Consider the following 20,727-nt stretch of genomic DNA (forward strand, 5'->3'; position numbering starts at 1 on the left):
GATCGGGCTGAGGCAAGACGACAAGGGATTGCTCTAGGTCACTATAGAACGCAGTTGCTAATGGAAGGGCTCCAGAGAAATGTGGCAACTATCACTATCGCTAAATGTGGTCAGTGGTTCAGTTATATGCAAACGTATTTGCCACGATGTATAAATGGCGAAGAAATTAAAGGCTAAAATAGATAAAAAATCGCTAATGATTGTTTTATTTCTCTTATTGTTCATTCGAATCATGCAAATGTTTGTCGAACCACGCTATAGAATATAACATTGACCCTCATGATTGTCCAAACGCATTATAGATTGTCAATGATTATGCTAATAGCACTAATGAATTTTCACTTTTGGGTAAATGATTGTCCATAAATGCAATTGTTTGTCATTTGGTGTTATTGAAGTTGAATTTCGCGCACAAGAAAATACAATCCGCGCATATGAATGTACAAACGCGCTATTGATTGTACATTGATGCCTATGAATGTACACGTATATTCAAATATCGTTATTGAAAGTTGATCCGCGCTAATGATGTTACTTGTGGTGTTGATGAAAGTACATTACACGTTATTGATACAACTATTGGCACAAATGAATGTACATTTTCTCTTAATGAACAGCAAAAGGTGTATTTATTGATTTACTAAAAATAACAAGAGACCATAATCACAACCTCGAATGATGGAATCATCATTTTTTGTTTTTTTTGTTTTTTGTTTTGATTCATTACATAAAGGACCATACTTCCAGACATCGAGTGCTGAACCGTTGTATGGCAGCGCAAAGCATTTACAGCTACGCCGCAGATTTCGACCCGGATACCGCTATACGAAGAATAATTATTACAGACTGATCAGGAAGCTCGGCCGAAGCCTAAGGGAGAGGTTAGTCGGCCCCTAGACTGTAATGACTGAGCTATGGACCAGCAAACTCGATTTGTCGCCTGCGATGGGTAAACATAAAATCGAAATTTGAGGCCTCAGTTTTATATCCTAAGACTTTAAAAGGAGTAACGGTCGGAAAGAAACTTGGCGATAGTGTCTTCCAAAGAAAGAAATGCCAAACATTTATTTTTTGAGCAACGACATCCCTCCGCGAACATGTAACTGATCTGTGTTTTTCTATAAGACGGATTACCTTTGGTTTTGCGTTGAACGCTTGACTGACAGTGACAATTATTGAGCCATGTGCTAGACACGACAGATACTGGCGTGACATGCCATTGTCTCTGTTTTAGTGATCCGTTCTGTCGCAGGAGGTATTAATCAAAACATGGCATCGTGCATTCTCTCTGCTGGCTTCATGCTTTCAGCTTTCGTATTAGTATTTCTATTAGTAGATACCGCCATTGGAGAGCAGAGTCGACCCAACATCGTGATTTTCATGGTAGATGATCTTGGTGTAGCTGATCTAGGTTGTTTTGGTAATGATTCCATCAAGACTCCAAACATCGACAAGCTGGCATCAGAAGGAGCGAGACTCACTCATAATCTAGCTGGAGAATCTATTTGCACCCCGAGCAGAGCTTCATTCCTTACAGGAAGATATGGAGTTCGTAGTGGACTAGCTGCTGAGCCTGGCCAAGCACGAGTATTGCTGTACACTAGTGCCCCTGGTGGATTACCAAGAAATGAAACCACTTTTACTAAAGTACTTGCAAGTATTGGCTACAAGACAGGTAGAATAATATATCATATTTTTATTAATGCGCTCAAGCGTAGACAATCATCTAGGTTATACTTTAGTTTCGTGCTAGCGCTAATAGGTAGGGATGAAGCGGCCATGTTACATAGTGTGACATCATTGATGAGCCTCTTTCTCCATTCATATTTAATTACCATAATCTTTCTTTGACAGGTTTGATTGGCAAATGGCACCTTGGCTTCAACAAGAGATTTGTCAATGACTTTAACTATCATCCATTAATGCATGGATTTCAATTCTTCTATGGAATCCCATTAAGCAATCTTAATGTGTGTAACGTGATGCAGTTTGAGTTTGATGCCACCTTTTGGATTCACTCCTTTTCGCCTACCTGTTTTTCGATATTATTTACAATATTTGCAAGCTATTTCCTGGGCATACGAGAAACGCTTTTGATTTTCTCCTTATTTGTTATTCTTCTTGCGTCCTTAGCCACCCACTTGTATTCAGGTATTCCACTAAAAAATATTCCTTTCTTGTGGAGAAAAGCAGATTGTTTCTTAATGAGAAACTTTCAGGTTGTAGAACAACCATTTTTGTTAGAAAATCTAACTGTTAAATTCACAAATGAAGCAATCAAGTTTATCGTTCAAGCTAATACTAATACAAGCACACCTTTCATATTATTCATGTCATATGCAAAGGTCCACACAGCCTTGTTCACAACGAAGGCTTTTGAAGGTCATAGTGGCCATAGTAAATATGGGGATAATGTTGAAGAGATGGATTGGAGTGTAGGGCAGATCATGGATGCAATAGATAACCTTGGAATCAGGGAAAATACATTTGTGTACTTCACATCAGACCATGGACCACACCTGGAAGAAATCTATAATGGAGAGTATCATGGTGGTTGGAAGGGGATCTTCAAAGGAGGTAAGTGGTTAATTGACATTAGTAAAGTAAGTATTTGGTCACGCATTACAAATGTTAAAATGTCATGCTGACATTTTTCGTAACTTCCAGTATTTTGCTTCATAAATGTCTCCAGGTAAGGCTCAAAGCTGGGAAGGTGGTATCAGAGTACCAGGTATTGCTTCCTGGCCAACACACATTCCTTCTGGTATTGAAATCAAAGAACCTACTACAGACTTGAATATTTTCCCAACGGTGCTGAAATTAGCAGGTGCTGACTTGCCCAGTGACAGAATCATTGATGGGCAAGATTTGATGCCGTTGTTGAAGCAACAAGTGGAGTACTCTCCAAATGAATTCATGTTCCATTACTGTGCCAAGGTTATCCATGCTGTACGCTACAGACCACAGCATGGTACAACAACCTGGAAAGCACACTTTGCAACACCAAAGTGGACACAGGGAACCCAAGCCTGCTTTAATTTAAGAGGTCACTGTGGTTGCTATAACGATGAAGTGATGGTTCATAATCCTCCTCTGCTGTTCAACATCACAAATGATGCTTCAGAAGACTTTCCACTCAATTCTAACGATGAAAATTACAAATTAGTAATAAAAAATATTATATATGCTCTAAAGAAGCACAAAAAGACTATAACCAATGTTCCCAATCAGTTGAACGATAATCTTTGGTATCCATGGCGACAGATCTGTTGTAGCTTTCCTTATTGCTCGTGTAAGAGAGAATAAAGAACACAAAGAGTAACATTAATTTTTTCAATGACCGTATTACCACAGGAAGCCCAATACTGTGAAGTGCTTTCATCGCACAACTGGAATAGCATTCCTTATTTCTGTAGTCAAAAACTGTCTTAATTTTTATTAAGGAAACTTGGGTATTAAGATAAGAGACACCGTGAACTGTGAGCAAATTATTCTTTGATTGTCAGCATTACAGGATTACTAATAGACCCCTTGCATTGATTCCCTCGAGGAATTGTTCTGGGGGACAAAACAATGGAATATTTTTGCACAAGGAAAGATGCCCTATTGTTTTGTCCCCCAGAACAATCCCTCTAGGAAATCAATGCAAGGGGTGTATAAAAAATATTGATAACTCCTTCGATATTCTCTTATAAATCATGAAACAATGACAGATTCTTAAAGGAGGTCAAGGGCGTTTAAGAGAATGATAACATTAAATGTAAAGGTGTCACCCCCGGGATCCGCCAAATCGATGATTACCGCAGCCGCTATTAGTGTCGTCACGCAACGCTCACTTAGGGGAGTGAGCGTTGCGTGACAACCAAAGTTTGAGATACTGTTCTAGCGTGGAACGCCTGACTATCTTCATCACGGCAGAGAAAATGTCGTCCCCAGCATCAAGTCACCTAGTTTTAACTTTCATGTTAGTATTTTCATGGCTGAGTATCACCAGTGGAGAGCAGAGTCGACCCAACATCGTGATTTTCATGGTAGATGATCTTGGTGTAGCTGATCTAGGTTGTTTTGGTAATGATTCCATCAAGACTCCAAACATCGACAAGCTGGCATCAGAAGGAGCGAGACTCACTCATAATCTAGCTGGAGAATCTATTTGCACCCCGAGCAGAGCTGCTTTCCTCACAGGAAGATATGCAGTTCGTTCTGGAATGGTTCCTAGCGAGGACGCAGTACCAAATATCAGAGTTTTTATTTTCACTGCAGTTCCAGGCGGCTTGCCTCGCAACGAAACGACCTTTGGTAAAGCTCTCCAAGGGGTCGGTTACACAACAGGTACTCGATATAGTGACAACAACAACCGGGCTTGTTTTTAATTACGAGCCTTTGCAGAGGATGCAATAGGATTTTTAAAAATCATGACGTCTCTTTATACTATTTTTTGACCTCCCAACTGTTATGATTCTTACTGAACTTGTGGCTCATTTTTAACTTGCCCACATAAGCTTTTCTCAAATTTACTCTACCTCATTTCCTAATTCTTCGGCCGATTCAATGTTTTTGTCTTTTAACTCTCTTGAGAATGCTTGCAACCCATCAATACAAAGATTAGAAACTCTTGATATGGGCACAAATCACAATTCAAATCAGTTAAAAAATTGCAGGGGTCAATCCAGGGGTGTTGGAGGGAGGTATAGGTACTTTCTTTGTAGTGGTGCAATGTTTTTCCAATAATTACAGCAGACCACATATCATAATTCCCATTATTATATAACTGTTATAAATCTCATGTTCTGATTGGTTGGGAGTGTGTGCTTTATGAGAGCACATAGCATGTGTGCACACTTTCAGTTGCATCATTCTTATCTAAAATAATGGCTGTTGAAATTTGTATTTTATAAAAGAAATAAAAGACTTGCTTGCTGTGCTGTGTGGAGTTATAAAGCTCTTGGGGATTGGCAGAACACTTAAGAAGTGTTGAGAAGCACTCTCCTATGCACCATACTTCTCCTAACACTCCTCTCATGTTCTGCCAACCCCACGTGCTTTACAACTGCACACAGCCTGCACGTACATTTTCTATTTCTTAAAGAGTATCCTTTTTTGTTTAACGGTTGTCAATATGAAAAGAAACACAACTCAAGCAAAGAATCTTATTCTCTAGGGAATGACGAGTAATCTCCAATGGGAAAACCTTGGAACACCACAATGAATTAAGTCTATTCTAATCCAAATAGACAATGATCATAAAATCTCGAAAGTATTGATTCAGGAATTTCTTTTTCCTATTGAAACCAGGTCTGATAGGAAAGTGGCATCTGGGACTCAATCTGAAGAAAGCAGATGACTTCTTTTACCATCCCCTCACACATGGCTTTGATTACTTTTATGGAATACCATTAACCAATATACGTAATTGTCAGCCAGAATTATCTGTTTTTGACCATGTTCTTCCTCACTGGAAGGAGAAAGCAGCTGGGACTATTCTAGTTACAGGTCTTTTTGGGATCCTTGGCGTCGTTTTCGGCAAAATTAGGAAGTTCTGGTTTATTCTTTTCATGACAATTCAGGTTATTCCATTTGTGGTTCTTTATTTAGCCGAGTACTCAATGCCAATATCGAACTGTTTTCTCATGAGAAATTATGATATTGTAGAACAGCCTATGATATTGGAAAACCTCACTGCAAAATTTACTAGTGAAGCTGTAGATTTTATTGAACAAAACCAAGCCAAACCATTTCTCTTGTTCATGTCATATGCAAAGGTCCACACAGCCTTGTTCACAACAAAAGTATTTGAAGGTCATAGTGGTCATAGTAAATATGGTGATAATGTTGAAGAGATGGATTGGAGTGTAGGGCAGATCATGGATGTGATAGATAACCTTGGAATCAGAGAAAATACATTTGTGTACTTCACATCAGACCATGGACCACACCTGGAAGAAATCTATAATGGAGAGTATCATGGTGGTTGGAAGGGGATCTTCAAAGGAGGTACTTTTTAAAGCTTGTTGTCAACAATTTTGGAAACCTAAAATGGAATGTTGTATGCCAATAGGAGTAGCTGCTTTTTTCAATAGTATTTTTGAGTCTTTTTGAGGATACGTTTGGGACAAACCTTTCAGATGATCTGCAAATATCACCCTGTTGAAGCCCATGTCTCTGCACATGTTAGCTATAAGAACACGAAGTGAATTGTTCTTGAGATAGTGGGTCCAAAATAGATCCTTGAGGGAATCCTAATGGTTTGACTGTATTCAAAAACAGATTAATACATTTCAATAACGATTGCAATTAATTCCAGGTAAGGGTCAGAGCTGGGAAGGTGGTATCAGAGTACCAGGTATTGTTTCCTGGCCAACACACATTCCTTCTGGTATTGAAATCAAAGAACCTACTACAGACTTGAATATTTTCCCAACGGTGCTGAAATTAGCAGGTGCTGACTTGCCCAGTGACAGAATCATTGATGGCCAGGATTTGATGCCGTTGTTGAAGCAACAAGCGGAGTACTCTCCAAACGAATTCATGTTCCATTACTGTGCCAAGGCTATCCATGCTGTACGCTACAGACCACGGCATGGTACAACAACCTGGAAAGCACACTTTGCAACACCAAAGTGGACACAGGGAACCCAAGCCTGCTTTGGAATGGCTGTTTGTGGTTGCTATGGTAATCACATTAATAGTCATGATCCACCATTGTTGTTTGACGTGACAAATGATCCAGGTGAAATGAATCCCATTGATCCAAGCAATCAACAGTACAAAGATATTGTAAAACAAATTAAAGTAGCTGTGAGCAAGCATCAAGAGGATATGAAGCCCATGCCATCTCAACTAGATGTTGTAATTTGGAGACCATGGTTACAGTCTTGCTGCAATTATCCATACTGTAAATGTATAGAAAATTTCACTAGACTCACTCATTATCCCTCTGCTGAAAAATAGTCCAAATCTGGCTTTTCAAGATTTTCAACCTCGTTACTAAAAATGATTTAGTTTCCTTGCGGCCGACACTTGATTTTTTTCCATTTGCTTTTCAATGATATTGAAACAGAAAGTTTTATTATTTGAAAAAAAACCGCATAAAAATTAGTAATTTAATAAAAAATTTGATCAAGTTTTTTTGATCAAAATTGAAACGAAATTACAATGTTTTACGATTTAAGAAATTTCTAAAAATACTGAGAATATAATGTAGCTGGAAGAGTAATGATGAAAAGGTAAATTATACACCGTATGAATAAATTTTACTCCGACAAAGGACTAGCGTCCGAAACGTCAGTAAGTTTTTTCATCTTTTCACGGTGTATAATTTACCTTTTCATCATTACTGTTTCATTAGAAACACCGACGCAGCTCACACTAGTTTTTAGCTAGTTATATCTTTTTATGTAGCTGGAAGGTTCATTCATACATTAGTTCAATAATTTTGCTAGGGTTTCAGTGCTCATAACATTGTTTCTATTAAGTCAAAAATTCTGAAACTTGGTATCTTTTTCTGAAATGTAATCTCAATAGACCATTTTCTCAAGGTTGCGTGCGCATCCAAATTTAAGGGACTTGACGTGCCGCGATACCAGAACCGGGAGCTTCATAATGAGAATTACCATACATATCTATAAAAAAAAATTTCTATAAGAATTCATAAAATTGATTATTCTCCTCTTTGATTATAAAGCTGGTTTCTTAATTTTATACTTAATTTGTGTTTTTCAATTTTGTAGCCCGTCAAGTTGGATGCGCACTTGAGAAAGACGGCCTGAATTAGCTTTTCAAACTCGGACCTACCAGTCGTTTGCTCGTTTTGTTACCAGCAAATAAAATTTACGCTTGAAAGATCTTTGGTATAGATTTATAGATTGTTCTTTTTATCAATTCAGTGTCGTGCTCATAATCCCCAAATGGTTACTAACAAACTAGAAACCAGCAAAAAATACAAAAAAATTTGCCCCTCATATTTGAAAGATATTGTTAATAATAGATTCCTTCAAATAAATGTAATTACTCATGATATTTATTAATAATACTTTATTCAAATTCAAAGACATGAAAATACTAAGTACATTACTGAAATTAGAAAATGTGGACCTTTAAGGTGTTGTTACACGGACCAACTATCAACGCCGATTTTTTGCGCAACACTGTTGCACGAAAAATTGTTGTCGTGTAACATTGTGCCAAGGACGATTTTTCGCGCAATCTTTCACTCTGCAACACGTTGCAAGTTTTTGATCTGGCTTCAAAAACTTGCAACACAAGATGACGAATTTTCAGCAAATCGATGTGTGTAACATGTCCATCGTCGATTTGACGCGCAACAAAATGGCGCCGACTGTAGAAGAAGAAAGTTTAAAGAGTACAGCAACTGAAGCGATTGTCTAAACCTACTGAAACAGACAAGATAAAACTTTTTTAGTTGACAAAAAATGATAAAAGCAAGAAAAGAAGAAAAAAAGTAGCCGTGAGTGAGTTGGCAGCACGTGGACTGAATACTAAAGTAAATGTTGCGCGAAAAGTTGTTCCCGTGTAAGATGTCGAAAAAAATCGACACACAAGTGACGCAATAGAGTTGCACAAAAATAGGTGTTGCACGTTGTTCCGTGTAACACCACCTTTAGGTTAACCCTTAGCCGTATACAAGTCCCATGATATTAAAACTACATAAATAACTATCTAAGTATTAAAGACGAACTGTATAAATGAGATGAATAATGTAAAATATAGATATTTTACATATATAAATAACTATGTATGCGATTAATCTAGGCTAATTTGCATTCAATTGTTACTATGATTTATTTAGTGTTGACGGCTACACATGACAGATACTGGCGTGATCATGAAGTGCCATTGTATCTGTTTTAGTGATCCGTTCTGTCGCAGGAGGTATTATCAAAACATGGCATCGGGCATTCTCTCTGCTCGCTTCGTGCTTTCAGCTTTCGTATTAGTATTTCCATTAGTAGGTATCACCCTTGGAGAGCAGAGTCGACCCAACATCGTGATTTTCATGGTAGATGATCTTGGTGTAGCTGATCTAGGTTGTTTTGGTAATGATTCCATCAAGACTCCAAACATCGACAAGCTGGCATCAGAAGGAGCAAGACTCACTCATAATCTTGCTGGAGAATCTATTTGCACCCCGAGCAGAGCTGCTTTCCTCACAGGAAGATATGCCGTTCGTTCTGGAATGGTTCCTAGCGAGGACGCAGTACCAAATATCAGAGTTTTTTTGGTCAGTGCACTTCCAGGCGGCTTGCCTCGACAAGAAACGACCTTTGGCAAAGCTTTGCAAGGAATGGGCTATAAGACAGGTACGATGACACAACGACTCACAATGCAATATTAGCTTATCTGTATATGATCTTGAGCTATGCATGATGTGGTATGGACTCAGTCCAGGTACACCATCCTACTTGTTACAGTAATCACACTTTACATTTTACAGTCGTCAGTAAAACGCTAATAGCTTGATCTAGCGTTCTGAGTTTTTCCACAGTAAATCTCAAGGGGACGAATTAAAGCCAAACTTACAGTTTTTAAGGTCATGAAATGGAGTTACATTTGGGTCAGTTTCTATACATTTCATTGTATTGACCCAAATGCCTGGACTTGAAACAATTGTTTGAAGGCAACAGAGTGTAACTCCGATATCTGCTATTGCCATATGCAAAGAACCTAATGAGCTCGTAGATTTGCAAATTGGCCTTCATTATGAGCAAATAAGCAGGGGCAGATCCAGGATTTTTTCAAAGGGGGGTTGTAGCATTGATTGAGGTGGTGGAGAGATATAGCAGACCAAAGGGTTAGGGAGATGATTATTGCTGCAGGCGAGCATGGTTGTTTCAGGTCCCACACATGGCATATAGAAAAAAAAAGCGAGTGAAATGTGTTCGGCACCCCTGTTTTAATGAAACTCTCGATGCTGTTGGTGTTGTCATGAAAATAATAATAATAATAATAAATCACAATGGCTCTCATAGGGGGGGTTGCAACCCCCCGAAACCCACCCCTAGATCTGCCACTGATAAGAATGGCCCAAATATATCTTTCCTTTACTATTGAAACCAGGTCTGATAGGGAAGTGGCATTTGGGACTCAATCTGAAGAAAGCTGATGACTTCTTTTACCATCCCCTCAAACATGGCTTCGATTACTTTTATGGAATACCATTAACAAATATACGTAACTGCCAAGCAGGGGTGACGATAATGGACCATACTTTCCCACAGTGGAAGGAAAAAGCTGCAGGGACAATCTTGGTAACAGGACTGCTTGGACTCATTGCTGTTGTCTTAAACAAACTTCGCAAGATTTGGTTCATAGTTTTCATTTTGATTCAAGTTCTTCCGGTGATGCTTTTGTATTGGTTTGATGTCTCACTTCAGGCTTGGAACTGTTTTTTGATGAGGAACTATGATATTGTAGAACAGCCTATGATATTGGAAAACCTAACTGCAAGATTCACTAGTGAAGCGGTGGATTTTATTGAACAAAACCAAGCCAAACCATTTCTCTTGTTCATGTCATATGCAAAGGTACATGCACCATTGTTCACAACAAAGGCTTTTCAAGGTCATAGTGGCCATAGTAAATATGGCGATAATGTTGAAGAGATGGATTGGAGTGTAGGGCAGATCATGGATACAATAGGTAACCTTGGAATCAGGGAAAACACTTTCGTGTACTTCACTTCAGACCAGGGACCACACCTAGAACAAATTGTTCATGGGGAGTACCAAGGTGGATGGAAAGGAATATTGAAGGGAGGTAAGTGTCACATTTATACAAGCCATTTGAAATAATATTTCACCAAAAATGTTACAAATACATGCTGGTATTGTTTCCAGGTAAGGGTCAGAGCTGGGAAGGTGGTATCAGAGTACCAGGTATTGTTTCCTGGCCAACACACATTCCTTCTGGTATTGAAATCAAAGAACCAACTACAGACTTGAATATTTTCCCAACGGTGCTGAAATTAGCAGGTGCTGACTTGCCCAGTGACAGAATCATTGATGGGCAAGATTTGATGCCGTTGTTGAAGCAACAAGTACAGTACTCTCCAAATGAATTCATGTTCCATTACTGTGCCCAGGCTATCCATGCTGTACGCTACAGGCCACGGCATGGTACAACAACCTGGAAAGCACACTTTGCAACACCAAAGTGGACACAGGGAACCCAAACCTGCTTTGGACATGGTGTTTGTGGTTGTTATGGCAATCAAATTAATAGGCATGATCCACCATTGTTGTTTGACGTGACAAATGATCCAGGTGAAATGAATCCCATTGATCCAAGCAATCAACAGTACAAAGATATTGTAAAACAAATTAAAGTAGCTGTGAGCAAGCATCAAGAGGATGTGAAGCCCGTGCCATCTCAACTAGATGTTGTACTTTGGAGACCATGGTTACAGTCTTGCTGCAATTATCCATACTGTAAATGTATAGAAAATTTCACCAGACTCACTCATTATCCCTCAGGTGGAAAATAGTAAAATCTATCATGCAATTTTCCCCGCAACTTGTTTAAAACCGACATAATTTGTGCTAGTTGATAACCGAAGGAGGAAAGTCTATGATGTTAGAAACAAACCCAAACTGTTTGGTTTCATCTGTTTACATCAGGTACTGCAGTGGAACTAAGAACCATAATTCTTGAAGGCAGCATATTGATGATGCACTACATTTCCTTTCTGCCGTGATTGGTGCCAATAGACCTATCCCGAATTCGCTTGACTGACCACGAAACAATGGTTTGAAGTCGAAAGTGAACTCGATTCTTTTATTCATCAAGTTCAACCTCGACTTGAAACCATTGTTTCGTGATCAGTCAAGCGAATTCGGGATAGGTCTATATCTGTCATACATATCCTGGAACAAGTTGGAGAGAAAATTGAATAGAATACTATTACTTAATGTAGTGGTAGAGTGTGAATGACGGTGAGCCAAATTGGAAATTAGTATGCATATACTGAATTTTTTATCTCACTATGAAAAAGTGATTTTGGTTAAATGACATGTTCACACCTCAAGCCAACTAGTGGTTTTAATAGTATAAACTTTACATTTTATGTAGAAAACATTTGAAAAATGCCTTTCAAATTTTTGTGTATATGGCAAGGAAGAAAGGTTTGTTGGCAAACTAGTTTGTAACTGGTTTAGAGGATTTCAAAAAAGGATTAATTATAGAATATGCAATAATCAATTACTTAGATAGAATGGTTTTCAAAAACCCGTGAAATACACTTAAGCGTATTACACTTGAATACACTTGAATACACTTTATTGTCTGCATTTTCTTTTGATTTTCTTTTGTGTTTTCGGTGTATTACAATTTATTACACCTTAGTTATTACACTTTGTTTCATAGGTTTTTGAAAACCACTCAAGGGCGGATCCAGGGGGAGGGTCGGGACCCCCCTGTCATTCCTGAGGTCAAATGGGCTTTCTGTGGTAAAAATGCGACTGGGATTCCCTTGCCCACAAAATTTACCCCTGAGACCCCCCCTTCAAAAAACCCTGGATCCACCCTTGCCACTCTAATATACAAGTGGTTAATATAAATTTTAGTAGTATTATATTAGAAATAAAATAACACATGAAACTATGAGAATTGCAAAGTTTGTTTATTAAAATCAAATTAAATAGTTTTCATTCCACAAGACTTGAAAATGAAAATTAAGTAGCTATCATTGTTATTACAGTTTAACCTTGTCAAACAAAGTATTCACCACCATTAATACATGGGTTGACTGGTGACACACAGCATGAAATTGAGGCTGCAATGTAGTTTCAAAGGATTATTCAAATTTGAACCCTGAAGCCTCGGTTGAATGCTTCGTATTTGACCAGTGACCTGATGTATGGAAAAAGGTTATTTTGTTTAGCTACAGGAAAAAATGCATTTAAGATGATCTTTTTGGCAACGAATGAAATATAAAAGTTGTAAAATGTGTAGATAAGTTGAGGTGAGATCTCATTTTTTATGATCAATGCAGTAAATAATGTTATCTATACTTGCTATTAATGACATATAGGATAGTATTATTTACCTCAAAGACAATGTTTTTTGGTGGAAGTCAATCAAAGTGTTTCTATAATACTGTTGGGAATGAGCACACCAAAAAACACCTTTGAGGGTATAACAGATAAAGCAGAGGATTGTTTCCAATCTGGCCCTCAATTCCTGATCAAATTGGAATGTGGAAGTTGATTTTATGAAGGAAGGAAAACCAGAGAACCTGAAGGAAAAATACTTGAAGCACAAGACTTATGACACCAAGTCGTGCAGGAATTGAACCCAGGTTGCATTGGTCAGAGACTGCATGTTAGCAGTGCGCCCCACCTATGCTTTTCAACATAGAATGCCTTGGGAATATTTTGATTAGCATCCACAGAAAACGAAAACCACTTTTATAGCAATCTCGGAAAATAAAAAAAAATTGTAGGTACAGTACAAATGCTGCATAGCTGAGTAAACCATACCAATGTAATATTTAGGATTTTGGTGTTAATGAAAGCAGCTTTTACAATCATCCTATGTTAAAATTTTCCTTTGAAAAACAGAATCTTTCTAATCCCCCAAAAAATCAAATAAAGTTCATACCTATTTCAACATATTCTTGATTCTTGCCCAGCTCTTTGATAAATTAGACATTGATTAGCTGTAAAATGAAGATGTGACTTGTACTGACACTGTACCAGTGGCTAGAACAGAGTTACACTTTCATTTAAGTCTTACTTATTTCTATGTTAATTCTTTTCCACAAAATCAAGTCAAAGTTCTCACATCCTTTTGTATAACAATACATGGTATTAACAGATTCATACATCATGTTGTTAAAACAGTGCTAGATTTATAGATAACTAATTTAATGGATGTATTGAAATCTGTACCGTGATTATAATGTGTACTTTTCGTTTTCAAAGTTATATAAATCTAATCTCGGCTTTCAAGCACTGTCCCATCACAACTATTAAAATCTTCTTAATGTCTGAAAAAATTCCCAAATAACTTTGCTACTATGTGGAAAACTATAGGGATACATATCAAGAAAATAAGTAGAGTTTTCATGGGAGGATCTTAAAATGGAGACAGCAGGAAATTTTGAAGTAATAATTTAAACCAGTTTCTTGGCTTCAAAGAATCCTTTAAGATGTCGCATCTGCCAGAAACCAGTTGTAAGAAGAATGAAAGTCTGTGCAATAGCCCACCAGAGGACACGCTGATTGGTGCTCTCACTGGTTTGACGGAAACGCTCCTCACGGTACTGAAATAGATAAATTAATTATTGTAAGTTTTTTACCTCAAGATTAACAACCACTGCCTTCATGCTTCTGGTACCAACAAAAGTGGATGTAATGTGTAGTTTGAGAAAAACCCATAAATTTGAAACGGAGGTAACTTGATATTGAATCCCCTTTTATTCAAGACAGTCTATAAACAGGGTTCCCAGGGGTCAGGGAAAAGTCAGGAAATTTTGTTTAAAGTTAACCATGATTATCTGTGTGATACTCTACTGTTTGCAATTTTCAAATAGACTGATAAATCTTTTCAAGAATGAAAAAAATATTGGAGCATTTAGTATCATTTATGCCAGACAGTTTAATAATGTTGGGTATCCTGTGTAATATGATAAGAGCGGGGCCCTAGGTAAAAGTTAGGCATGTGGCCCATGCTCTCCCATGCTTGCCTATGCGGCCCAACAAGGTCAGTGAAAACTGTTATTTAGTCAGGGAAAAGTCAGGGAATTGTTATTTTCAAAATGGCTGGGAACCCTGATAAAGCAGGCCAGTAAAATCCTCCCCACCTATTGGAAATCCAATCCCCTTCCATGGGGAGAAGAGGTATATTCTTGGATTTTTTCATGAACAAAACAACAGCAAAGCTTACCCTTTGATAGTTTTGCTCTTTGCTGATTTGCTCAACCTGGTCTAATAACTGTCTTATGCGAAGCTGTAGCTCAGTAAGTTTATCTTTGGCTGCTATTTGAGCATAATCATTGGTGTGTTCCCCAACTTGAATATCTAAATGAATACGCTAGAAGAAAAGAAAAAAACCCACATTATTGATATTGAAATATATCTCAAGTATTTTATAATGGCTTAAATATTGCCATTCATTGCACCACTGTCTTTTATTGTTTAATACACTGCATAAGATCTTTACTCAATATTCCCCCAATTTTCTCTTTGGGTGCATTGTGGATTAAAACTGATCAAGATGATCCAAGAAACCAGACATAACTAAATATTTCACCCCAAGGTATACCACAATGCATTGCAGTAAACACTGTTCCTGAGCTATGCAAAGTAGTAAGTGCATTACTTGGTTTAGAATAGACCTCGGCTCGGGCATAATGTTTTCCCATTTAAGACCCTTGAGAATAAGATTCTTTGTTTGAGTTGTATCAATATTCATGTGTCTTCTTATGCGCAAGCATTAAACAAATATATAATACTCTAGGGAATGACACATGGTCTAAAATGGGAACACATTATGCCCGAGCCGAGAAGGTCTATTATTACCAAAACTATCGCAAGTATATGAACAACATTCAAGATAACTTACAAGCCTTCCTCCAGCCCAGAGAGACCATCTAGTAGAGTTAGAATGCAAGCAAATAATATGCTCTCCAGGTGAGTGGGACGTGAAGGTGAATCGTCCCTCCGATGCATAATACTTGGACATGATTATCTTTTGGTTAGGGTCCTTCACTTCCACATGCATACCAATACCAGGACTGGATGGTAGGAAGCTATTAGTATTCTCATCATATAACTGTGTTTTGTATTTACCTATACAAAAATAGTAAAAACAATAGTATTAGCTGATCTGAAGAGCAATAGTATTAGGACATGTGAATTTTCCAAGATATTGAAGAGCAATAGTATTAGGACGTGAATTTTCTAAGATATTTAAAACATACATTGGATATTGTGGTTGTTTAAACTTTATTATATGTTCATATAATGTCAATCACGATTTGCAAGCTATCTGCAGCTTTTATTTCAACTGGATGAATAAACAGCTTATACAAGGTCTACGATTTTTCTTAACTTTTGACGCATCATTAATCAAAAAATAGAACCCTCACAAATAATAACTATCACTGTTATTCTTCAATCTAGTCTAAAGGATCAGTAAATCAAAACGATTATTAAAAACAGCAGGAAAAAATCAATTTAAAACGCTACAAAGCAGTCAACAAAAGATTTACTTACCTATGACCATAGTTTCATCTGGGATTTCTTCAATAAAACACTTTTTTTCTGTTTCTCCCATGTGAAAATATAATCCATTTGTACTGGTAAATAGATAGCCTATAAAGGCTAGTATAAATAGGGCTCTCATGTTTTGTTTTTGCGGAAATATAAGTAAGAAAAGAGAAAATCCCAAATATAAAGAAGAAAAGCTAAGAGACACGAAGACAAAATTCACGCATGCGTACTCTCTTTTTGGGCTTATTTGCCACGTGTACACCGATGTTTACCGAAAATACTTCGGCTCTTTGTCGTTAAAGGCTCGGTTGATTCCGTTGAAACTCGTAATGTTTTTGGGCTACCTGTGTTTTTAAAAGTCCTATCAAAGATGGCGGAAGTTTTGAGGTTTTGAGAACAAGTTTTGGGAGGGAAATTTCGTCTCTTTTCTTGAAAGGTAACGCATTTGCAGTATCTTGTTATCTTCCTTAACTGGGAATTATTCAGGATCGATAGTTTTTTAAATATTTACCGATTTAGATGCTTGAATCAAGACTTGACGAACAAGGGTAGCTCATGCTCAAAACTTATTTATAATTTATTATTTAAGATTTGCAACGTTAAAGATATGGCTGAACCACCGTCTAAAAGGTTGAAATCCCCGAAAGAAGGAAAAGGCGCTCCGTGCATTTTGTCAAAGCCTGCAGTTCAAGACTTCTTCAATGGAGTTAAAGCACATATTATTGAGAACGGTTTAGGTAAGACTAGAGCTAGTATCCTTGCAGAAAAACTCGTAAAACACGGAGGAAAGCATCATAAGAAAGTAGAAAAAGACACTACTCATATTGTGTTTGCACAGAGCATAAAGGTTGAGAGGGTAGCTAAGCTTGCAGGTCTTGGGGATAAAGCAATTCCTGAGAATGTAGTCCTGGTATGGGCAGACTGGCTGAGTAAATGCCTGGCTGAGGGAAAACTAGTTAGTCAGCAACAGTATTTACCAAGAGTATCTGGTACCACCAATGATAATGAAACAAAACTGACAGGTGGTGATATCAGGGATTCAAAAACCCAAGTTGATGATGATTCAAAATGTGTTCAAGATAGTGAGAGCAAAAATTTGTTAGAAGAATCCAAATCAGAGCAGAAGCATGGTGCAGAGACAAGTCATAAGTTTGAAAAAAAGTTAGATAAAGAGGACAGTGACAGTGATTTTGTTGACAGTGCCGATGAGCAGGAGTCATCAAATATCGCTAGTAAATGCTCCCCAGAGAAAACAAAAGGAACTTGGATATGTGCTGCACCTTCAACTTCCAAAGGGATGAACCACAATCAAAATATAACAGATAAGCTTCAAGTGCTTGCTACATCATACACAAACACTAAAGACCAGTGGAGAGCCCTTGGGTACAAAAAAGCCATAGCATCAATAAAAGCCTATCACAAAAAGATTGAGACTTGGGAAGAATGTAGTAAGCTCCCCTTCGTTGGGGAAAAGCTTGCCAAGAAAATATGGGAGATAGTTGAGACAGGGCATTTGAGGAGACTCGATCATTTAGATCCTAAGATTGAGGCTATCAATTTGTTTGCTGATGTTTGGGGAGCAGGACCAAAGACTGCAGAATTGTGGGTTTCTAAAGGATTGAGGACCTTGGAGGATCTTACAAAGCATGGGAACTTGAATAAACAGCAGCAGATTGGCTTGAAGTATTTTGAGGAATTTCGTGAGAGGATGCCAAGAGAAGAGGCAGGAAAAATAGAGGAACAGGTGCACAATGCTGCCAATGAAATTGACCCTGGTCTTGTCTGTGAAACTTGTGGCTCATATCGCCGTGGGAAACCAACCTGTGGGGATGTTGACGTCCTTATTTCTCATCCCGATGGTAAATCCCATCATGGTGTGTTGAAAAAGATTCTAGAAAACCTAAAATCCATAGGCTTTGTGACAGATGACCTGATATCAATTCATAATTTGGAGCAGAATAAATACATGGGTGTTTGCAAGTTACCAGGAAATCAGACTAAACACAGGCGCTTGGACATTATTGTTGTTCCACATAATGAATGGGCCTGTGCACTTGTGTATTTTACTGGTTCAGATTATTTCAACAGGTCTGCAAGACTCTTAGCTAAGAAAAATGGAATGTCATTGTCTGAGAAATCACTGAACACAGGAGTTATTAGACAGGGTGGTGAAAAGATGTTTGAGGGGACACCTTTGCCTGTTTTCAGTGAGAAAGATATCTTCAAGTATTTAGGATTAGAGTATAGAGAACCAGTAGAAAGAGACTGGTAAATAATTATAGAGGCGATAATTCAAAATTATATCTACTTCTGTATTAAGGTATTTGCTACACACTCTCAATTGGAACTTAAAACTTGCTGTGGATTATCTTTTTTGTATTTACTGTCGTTCTATTTTAACCGTGAACACTTGAGTTTGTCGACCAATCAGATTAGAAGTCGAAAACAATAGAATTCGAGTTACATGTCACTATTCAAAAGATGAAATAATAAAAGAGAAAGAAAAAAAGTATATTTACACAAATAAGAAAATGAAAAAAAATAAACTTGAGTGTTAACGGTTAGAGTAAAACGACAGTAACCTTATTTCTTCCTCAATGATCTCTCATCTTTTTAAAAATAGTAATGAAAAATTGAGTGTTAAGACAGATAAGAAAGGGTAAAAGTATACACAATTCTTTTTCTCTTGTAGGTAATTATAGCAATGATAATAGGATGTAACGATAAAAGGCTTATGAAGATATGATTGTAAAGTCATCAAGCTTGTAAATATTGTAAATAGTATGAACAATAGTCTGCAATAAATGCTGCTCTTCCGAGAGGCGTGTTACATTATAACTAATGATTTTTACACGATACTCAAGTAAAATGCATTATAGATATAAAATTGACCAAGGTTACACTTAGATATTATCGTATAAGACAATTGTTATTACCATCCATGGATATAAGTTGTACTGAAATATTGTAGTATATTTTCTTACTTTTCTTTTTATAAGCGTCTCACTAAAACCGTCTGCAACTTGCCTGCAATTAACGTCTTTAAATTTGTTTCGAAAACTCTGAAGAAAAAACAACTGACTTCTATCAGCCATAATTTGGGGTTGTCGTATCCGTATCCAAGAGAATATTAAGTATATCCTCTTACCGTATCTCATTCTTCGAGTTTTCTTTTAATGGTCATATCTTGGCGGAGATCGAATAGCGTTCCTCCAAGCACCTTAGAAACATTGTCCAGCTTTTCCAATTCTTCGCATATCGCTGGTCTTCGTTTATTCCTGGTTTTTCCTCGCAGTTGGAATCTAATATATTCAGCATCCATAATTTTGGGACTGTCGTTATGCTACGCCGTTATTACACGACCAGTACCTCTACAAACTGGCTCCATCGATGTCTCTTCTGTTCGTTCATTTTCTTGAATCTTGAATGTTCTAACACAATTGTTGGTGTGTCTTTTAGCAAGAAATTTATGAAAGATTGCTGCCATTTGAACTTGATTTCGAAGACATGTTTTCCAAAAAGAATCCAACTTCTGAACAACTGAATGAATATAACATACAGTTTTGACATGTAAAGTGCAGTTCTAAAAAGTGCAGAATTGAAAAAGAAATGCTGTTATATACCTTCCATAATTACGTATTTTTACGTAAGAACTTGTAAGGTACCCCACTTGGTGTACTCCACAGTTTCGATATGACGACCGCTTAATGAAACATTCTGTCGTACGGCTCTTTGAAGAAAAAAAGCGCCTATAGCACGGAAAGTATTTAAAGTTACAATTGAGACATTTTAGCTCATCGTATTGATGTTCTTTCAAAACAAGATTTTTCTTTTTGAATTCTACTCCTAAGTTGGTTAGTTTTGTTCGTTAGTTTGTGTGTGTGTGAAGGGGGAGAGGAGAGGAGTGGCAAAGCAGTTAGCAGTCAGTGTGCTAAAATAATCATCTCACTCTCCTCATATGCCTCATTAAAACTTTGACGTTTGCTATGATCCACTGTCCCCCCTCCCCAGCCCGTCGAGTAATTACTCAGGCTGAGGTCAACACTGACGGAAAACCTCGACGGCTCATTGTGATTCAGTTAATTCGCTCTTCCTCTAAAAAAAGATCATGGTCGCCGGCGTGGTAGGCCGTTTGCATGATGGCGTCATTTGCCTCACTCTCACTACCAAAATTTGTATTTCCTCAAGAGAATAATAAGATAATTGACGCTAATTTACTGAACAAAATAAAATGTGCAAGGGAGTCTGGTAGTGGTAGAAAATAAACTGATATATTGTCCTTTCTTCATTTTTATGAAATCGTGATAACAGTTTAAAAGGCACAACTTGTTTTGTAAGGATGGAGGAGTCGATACGGTGCGGAGAATGACGTCAGCTCGCATATGCACATGTGCAGCAACGATTAGTATGTCAAGTTAATTAAGCTATTGTTATATAACGATTTGTTCGATGTAACTACCAATCAGCTCCATTCACGAACATTAAAGTGGTTGTA

General features: G+C 37.6%; 5 protein-coding genes across 5 annotated transcripts; 4 read left to right on the forward strand and 1 right to left on the reverse strand.

Annotated features, from left to right (window-relative positions):
• The first annotated feature begins 1,137 nt into the window (after positions 1 to 1,137).
• Positions 1,138 to 3,328, forward strand: LOC148912258 (steryl-sulfatase-like). Its single transcript, XM_089028051.1, has 3 exons — positions 1,138 to 1,675; positions 1,855 to 2,577; positions 2,693 to 3,328. The coding sequence occupies exons 1-3, from the start codon at positions 1,270 to 1,272 to the stop codon at positions 3,304 to 3,306; spliced, it is 1,743 nt and encodes a 580-aa protein (XP_088884177.1). The 5' UTR covers positions 1,138 to 1,269; the 3' UTR covers positions 3,307 to 3,328.
• A 549-nt stretch (positions 3,329 to 3,877) lies between these two features.
• On the forward strand, positions 3,878 to 7,967 carry LOC148912259 (steryl-sulfatase-like). The gene is made up of 3 exons (XM_089028052.1): positions 3,878 to 4,332; positions 5,296 to 5,994; positions 6,305 to 7,967. Exons 1-3 carry the CDS (start codon positions 3,924 to 3,926, stop codon positions 6,949 to 6,951), a joined length of 1,755 nt encoding a protein of 584 aa, XP_088884178.1. The 5' UTR covers positions 3,878 to 3,923; the 3' UTR covers positions 6,952 to 7,967.
• An 890-nt stretch (positions 7,968 to 8,857) lies between these two features.
• Positions 8,858 to 12,618, forward strand: LOC116287108 (arylsulfatase H). The gene is made up of 3 exons (XM_089028053.1): positions 8,858 to 9,320; positions 10,078 to 10,776; positions 10,857 to 12,618. The coding sequence occupies exons 1-3, from the start codon at positions 8,906 to 8,908 to the stop codon at positions 11,501 to 11,503; spliced, it is 1,761 nt and encodes a 586-aa protein (XP_088884179.1). The 5' UTR covers positions 8,858 to 8,905; the 3' UTR covers positions 11,504 to 12,618.
• Positions 12,619 to 12,620: 2 nt separating this feature from the next.
• On the reverse strand, positions 12,621 to 16,445 carry LOC116287105 (transmembrane emp24 domain-containing protein 4-like). Its single transcript, XM_031693720.2, has 4 exons — positions 16,236 to 16,445; positions 15,583 to 15,809; positions 14,905 to 15,051; positions 12,621 to 14,281 (listed from the first exon to the last, which is right to left on the reverse strand). The coding sequence occupies exons 1-4, from the start codon at positions 16,363 to 16,365 to the stop codon at positions 14,132 to 14,134; spliced, it is 654 nt and encodes a 217-aa protein (XP_031549580.2). The 5' UTR covers positions 16,366 to 16,445; the 3' UTR covers positions 12,621 to 14,131.
• A 151-nt stretch (positions 16,446 to 16,596) lies between these two features.
• Positions 16,597 to 19,051, forward strand: LOC116287104 (DNA polymerase lambda-like). The gene is made up of 2 exons (XM_031693719.2): positions 16,597 to 16,668; positions 16,822 to 19,051. Exon 2 carries the CDS (start codon positions 16,840 to 16,842, stop codon positions 18,502 to 18,504), a length of 1,665 nt encoding a protein of 554 aa, XP_031549579.2. The 5' UTR covers positions 16,597 to 16,668; positions 16,822 to 16,839; the 3' UTR covers positions 18,505 to 19,051.
• Positions 19,052 to 20,727: the final 1,676 nt, after the last annotated feature.

Source organism: Actinia tenebrosa, unplaced genomic scaffold (assembly GCF_029948245.1).
Source record: "Actinia tenebrosa isolate PJP-AT-01 unplaced genomic scaffold, QUT_ActTen_1.0 PGA_scaffold12__29_contigs__length_12842862, whole genome shotgun sequence".
Taxonomy (NCBI): domain Eukaryota; kingdom Metazoa; phylum Cnidaria; class Anthozoa; order Actiniaria; family Actiniidae; genus Actinia; species Actinia tenebrosa.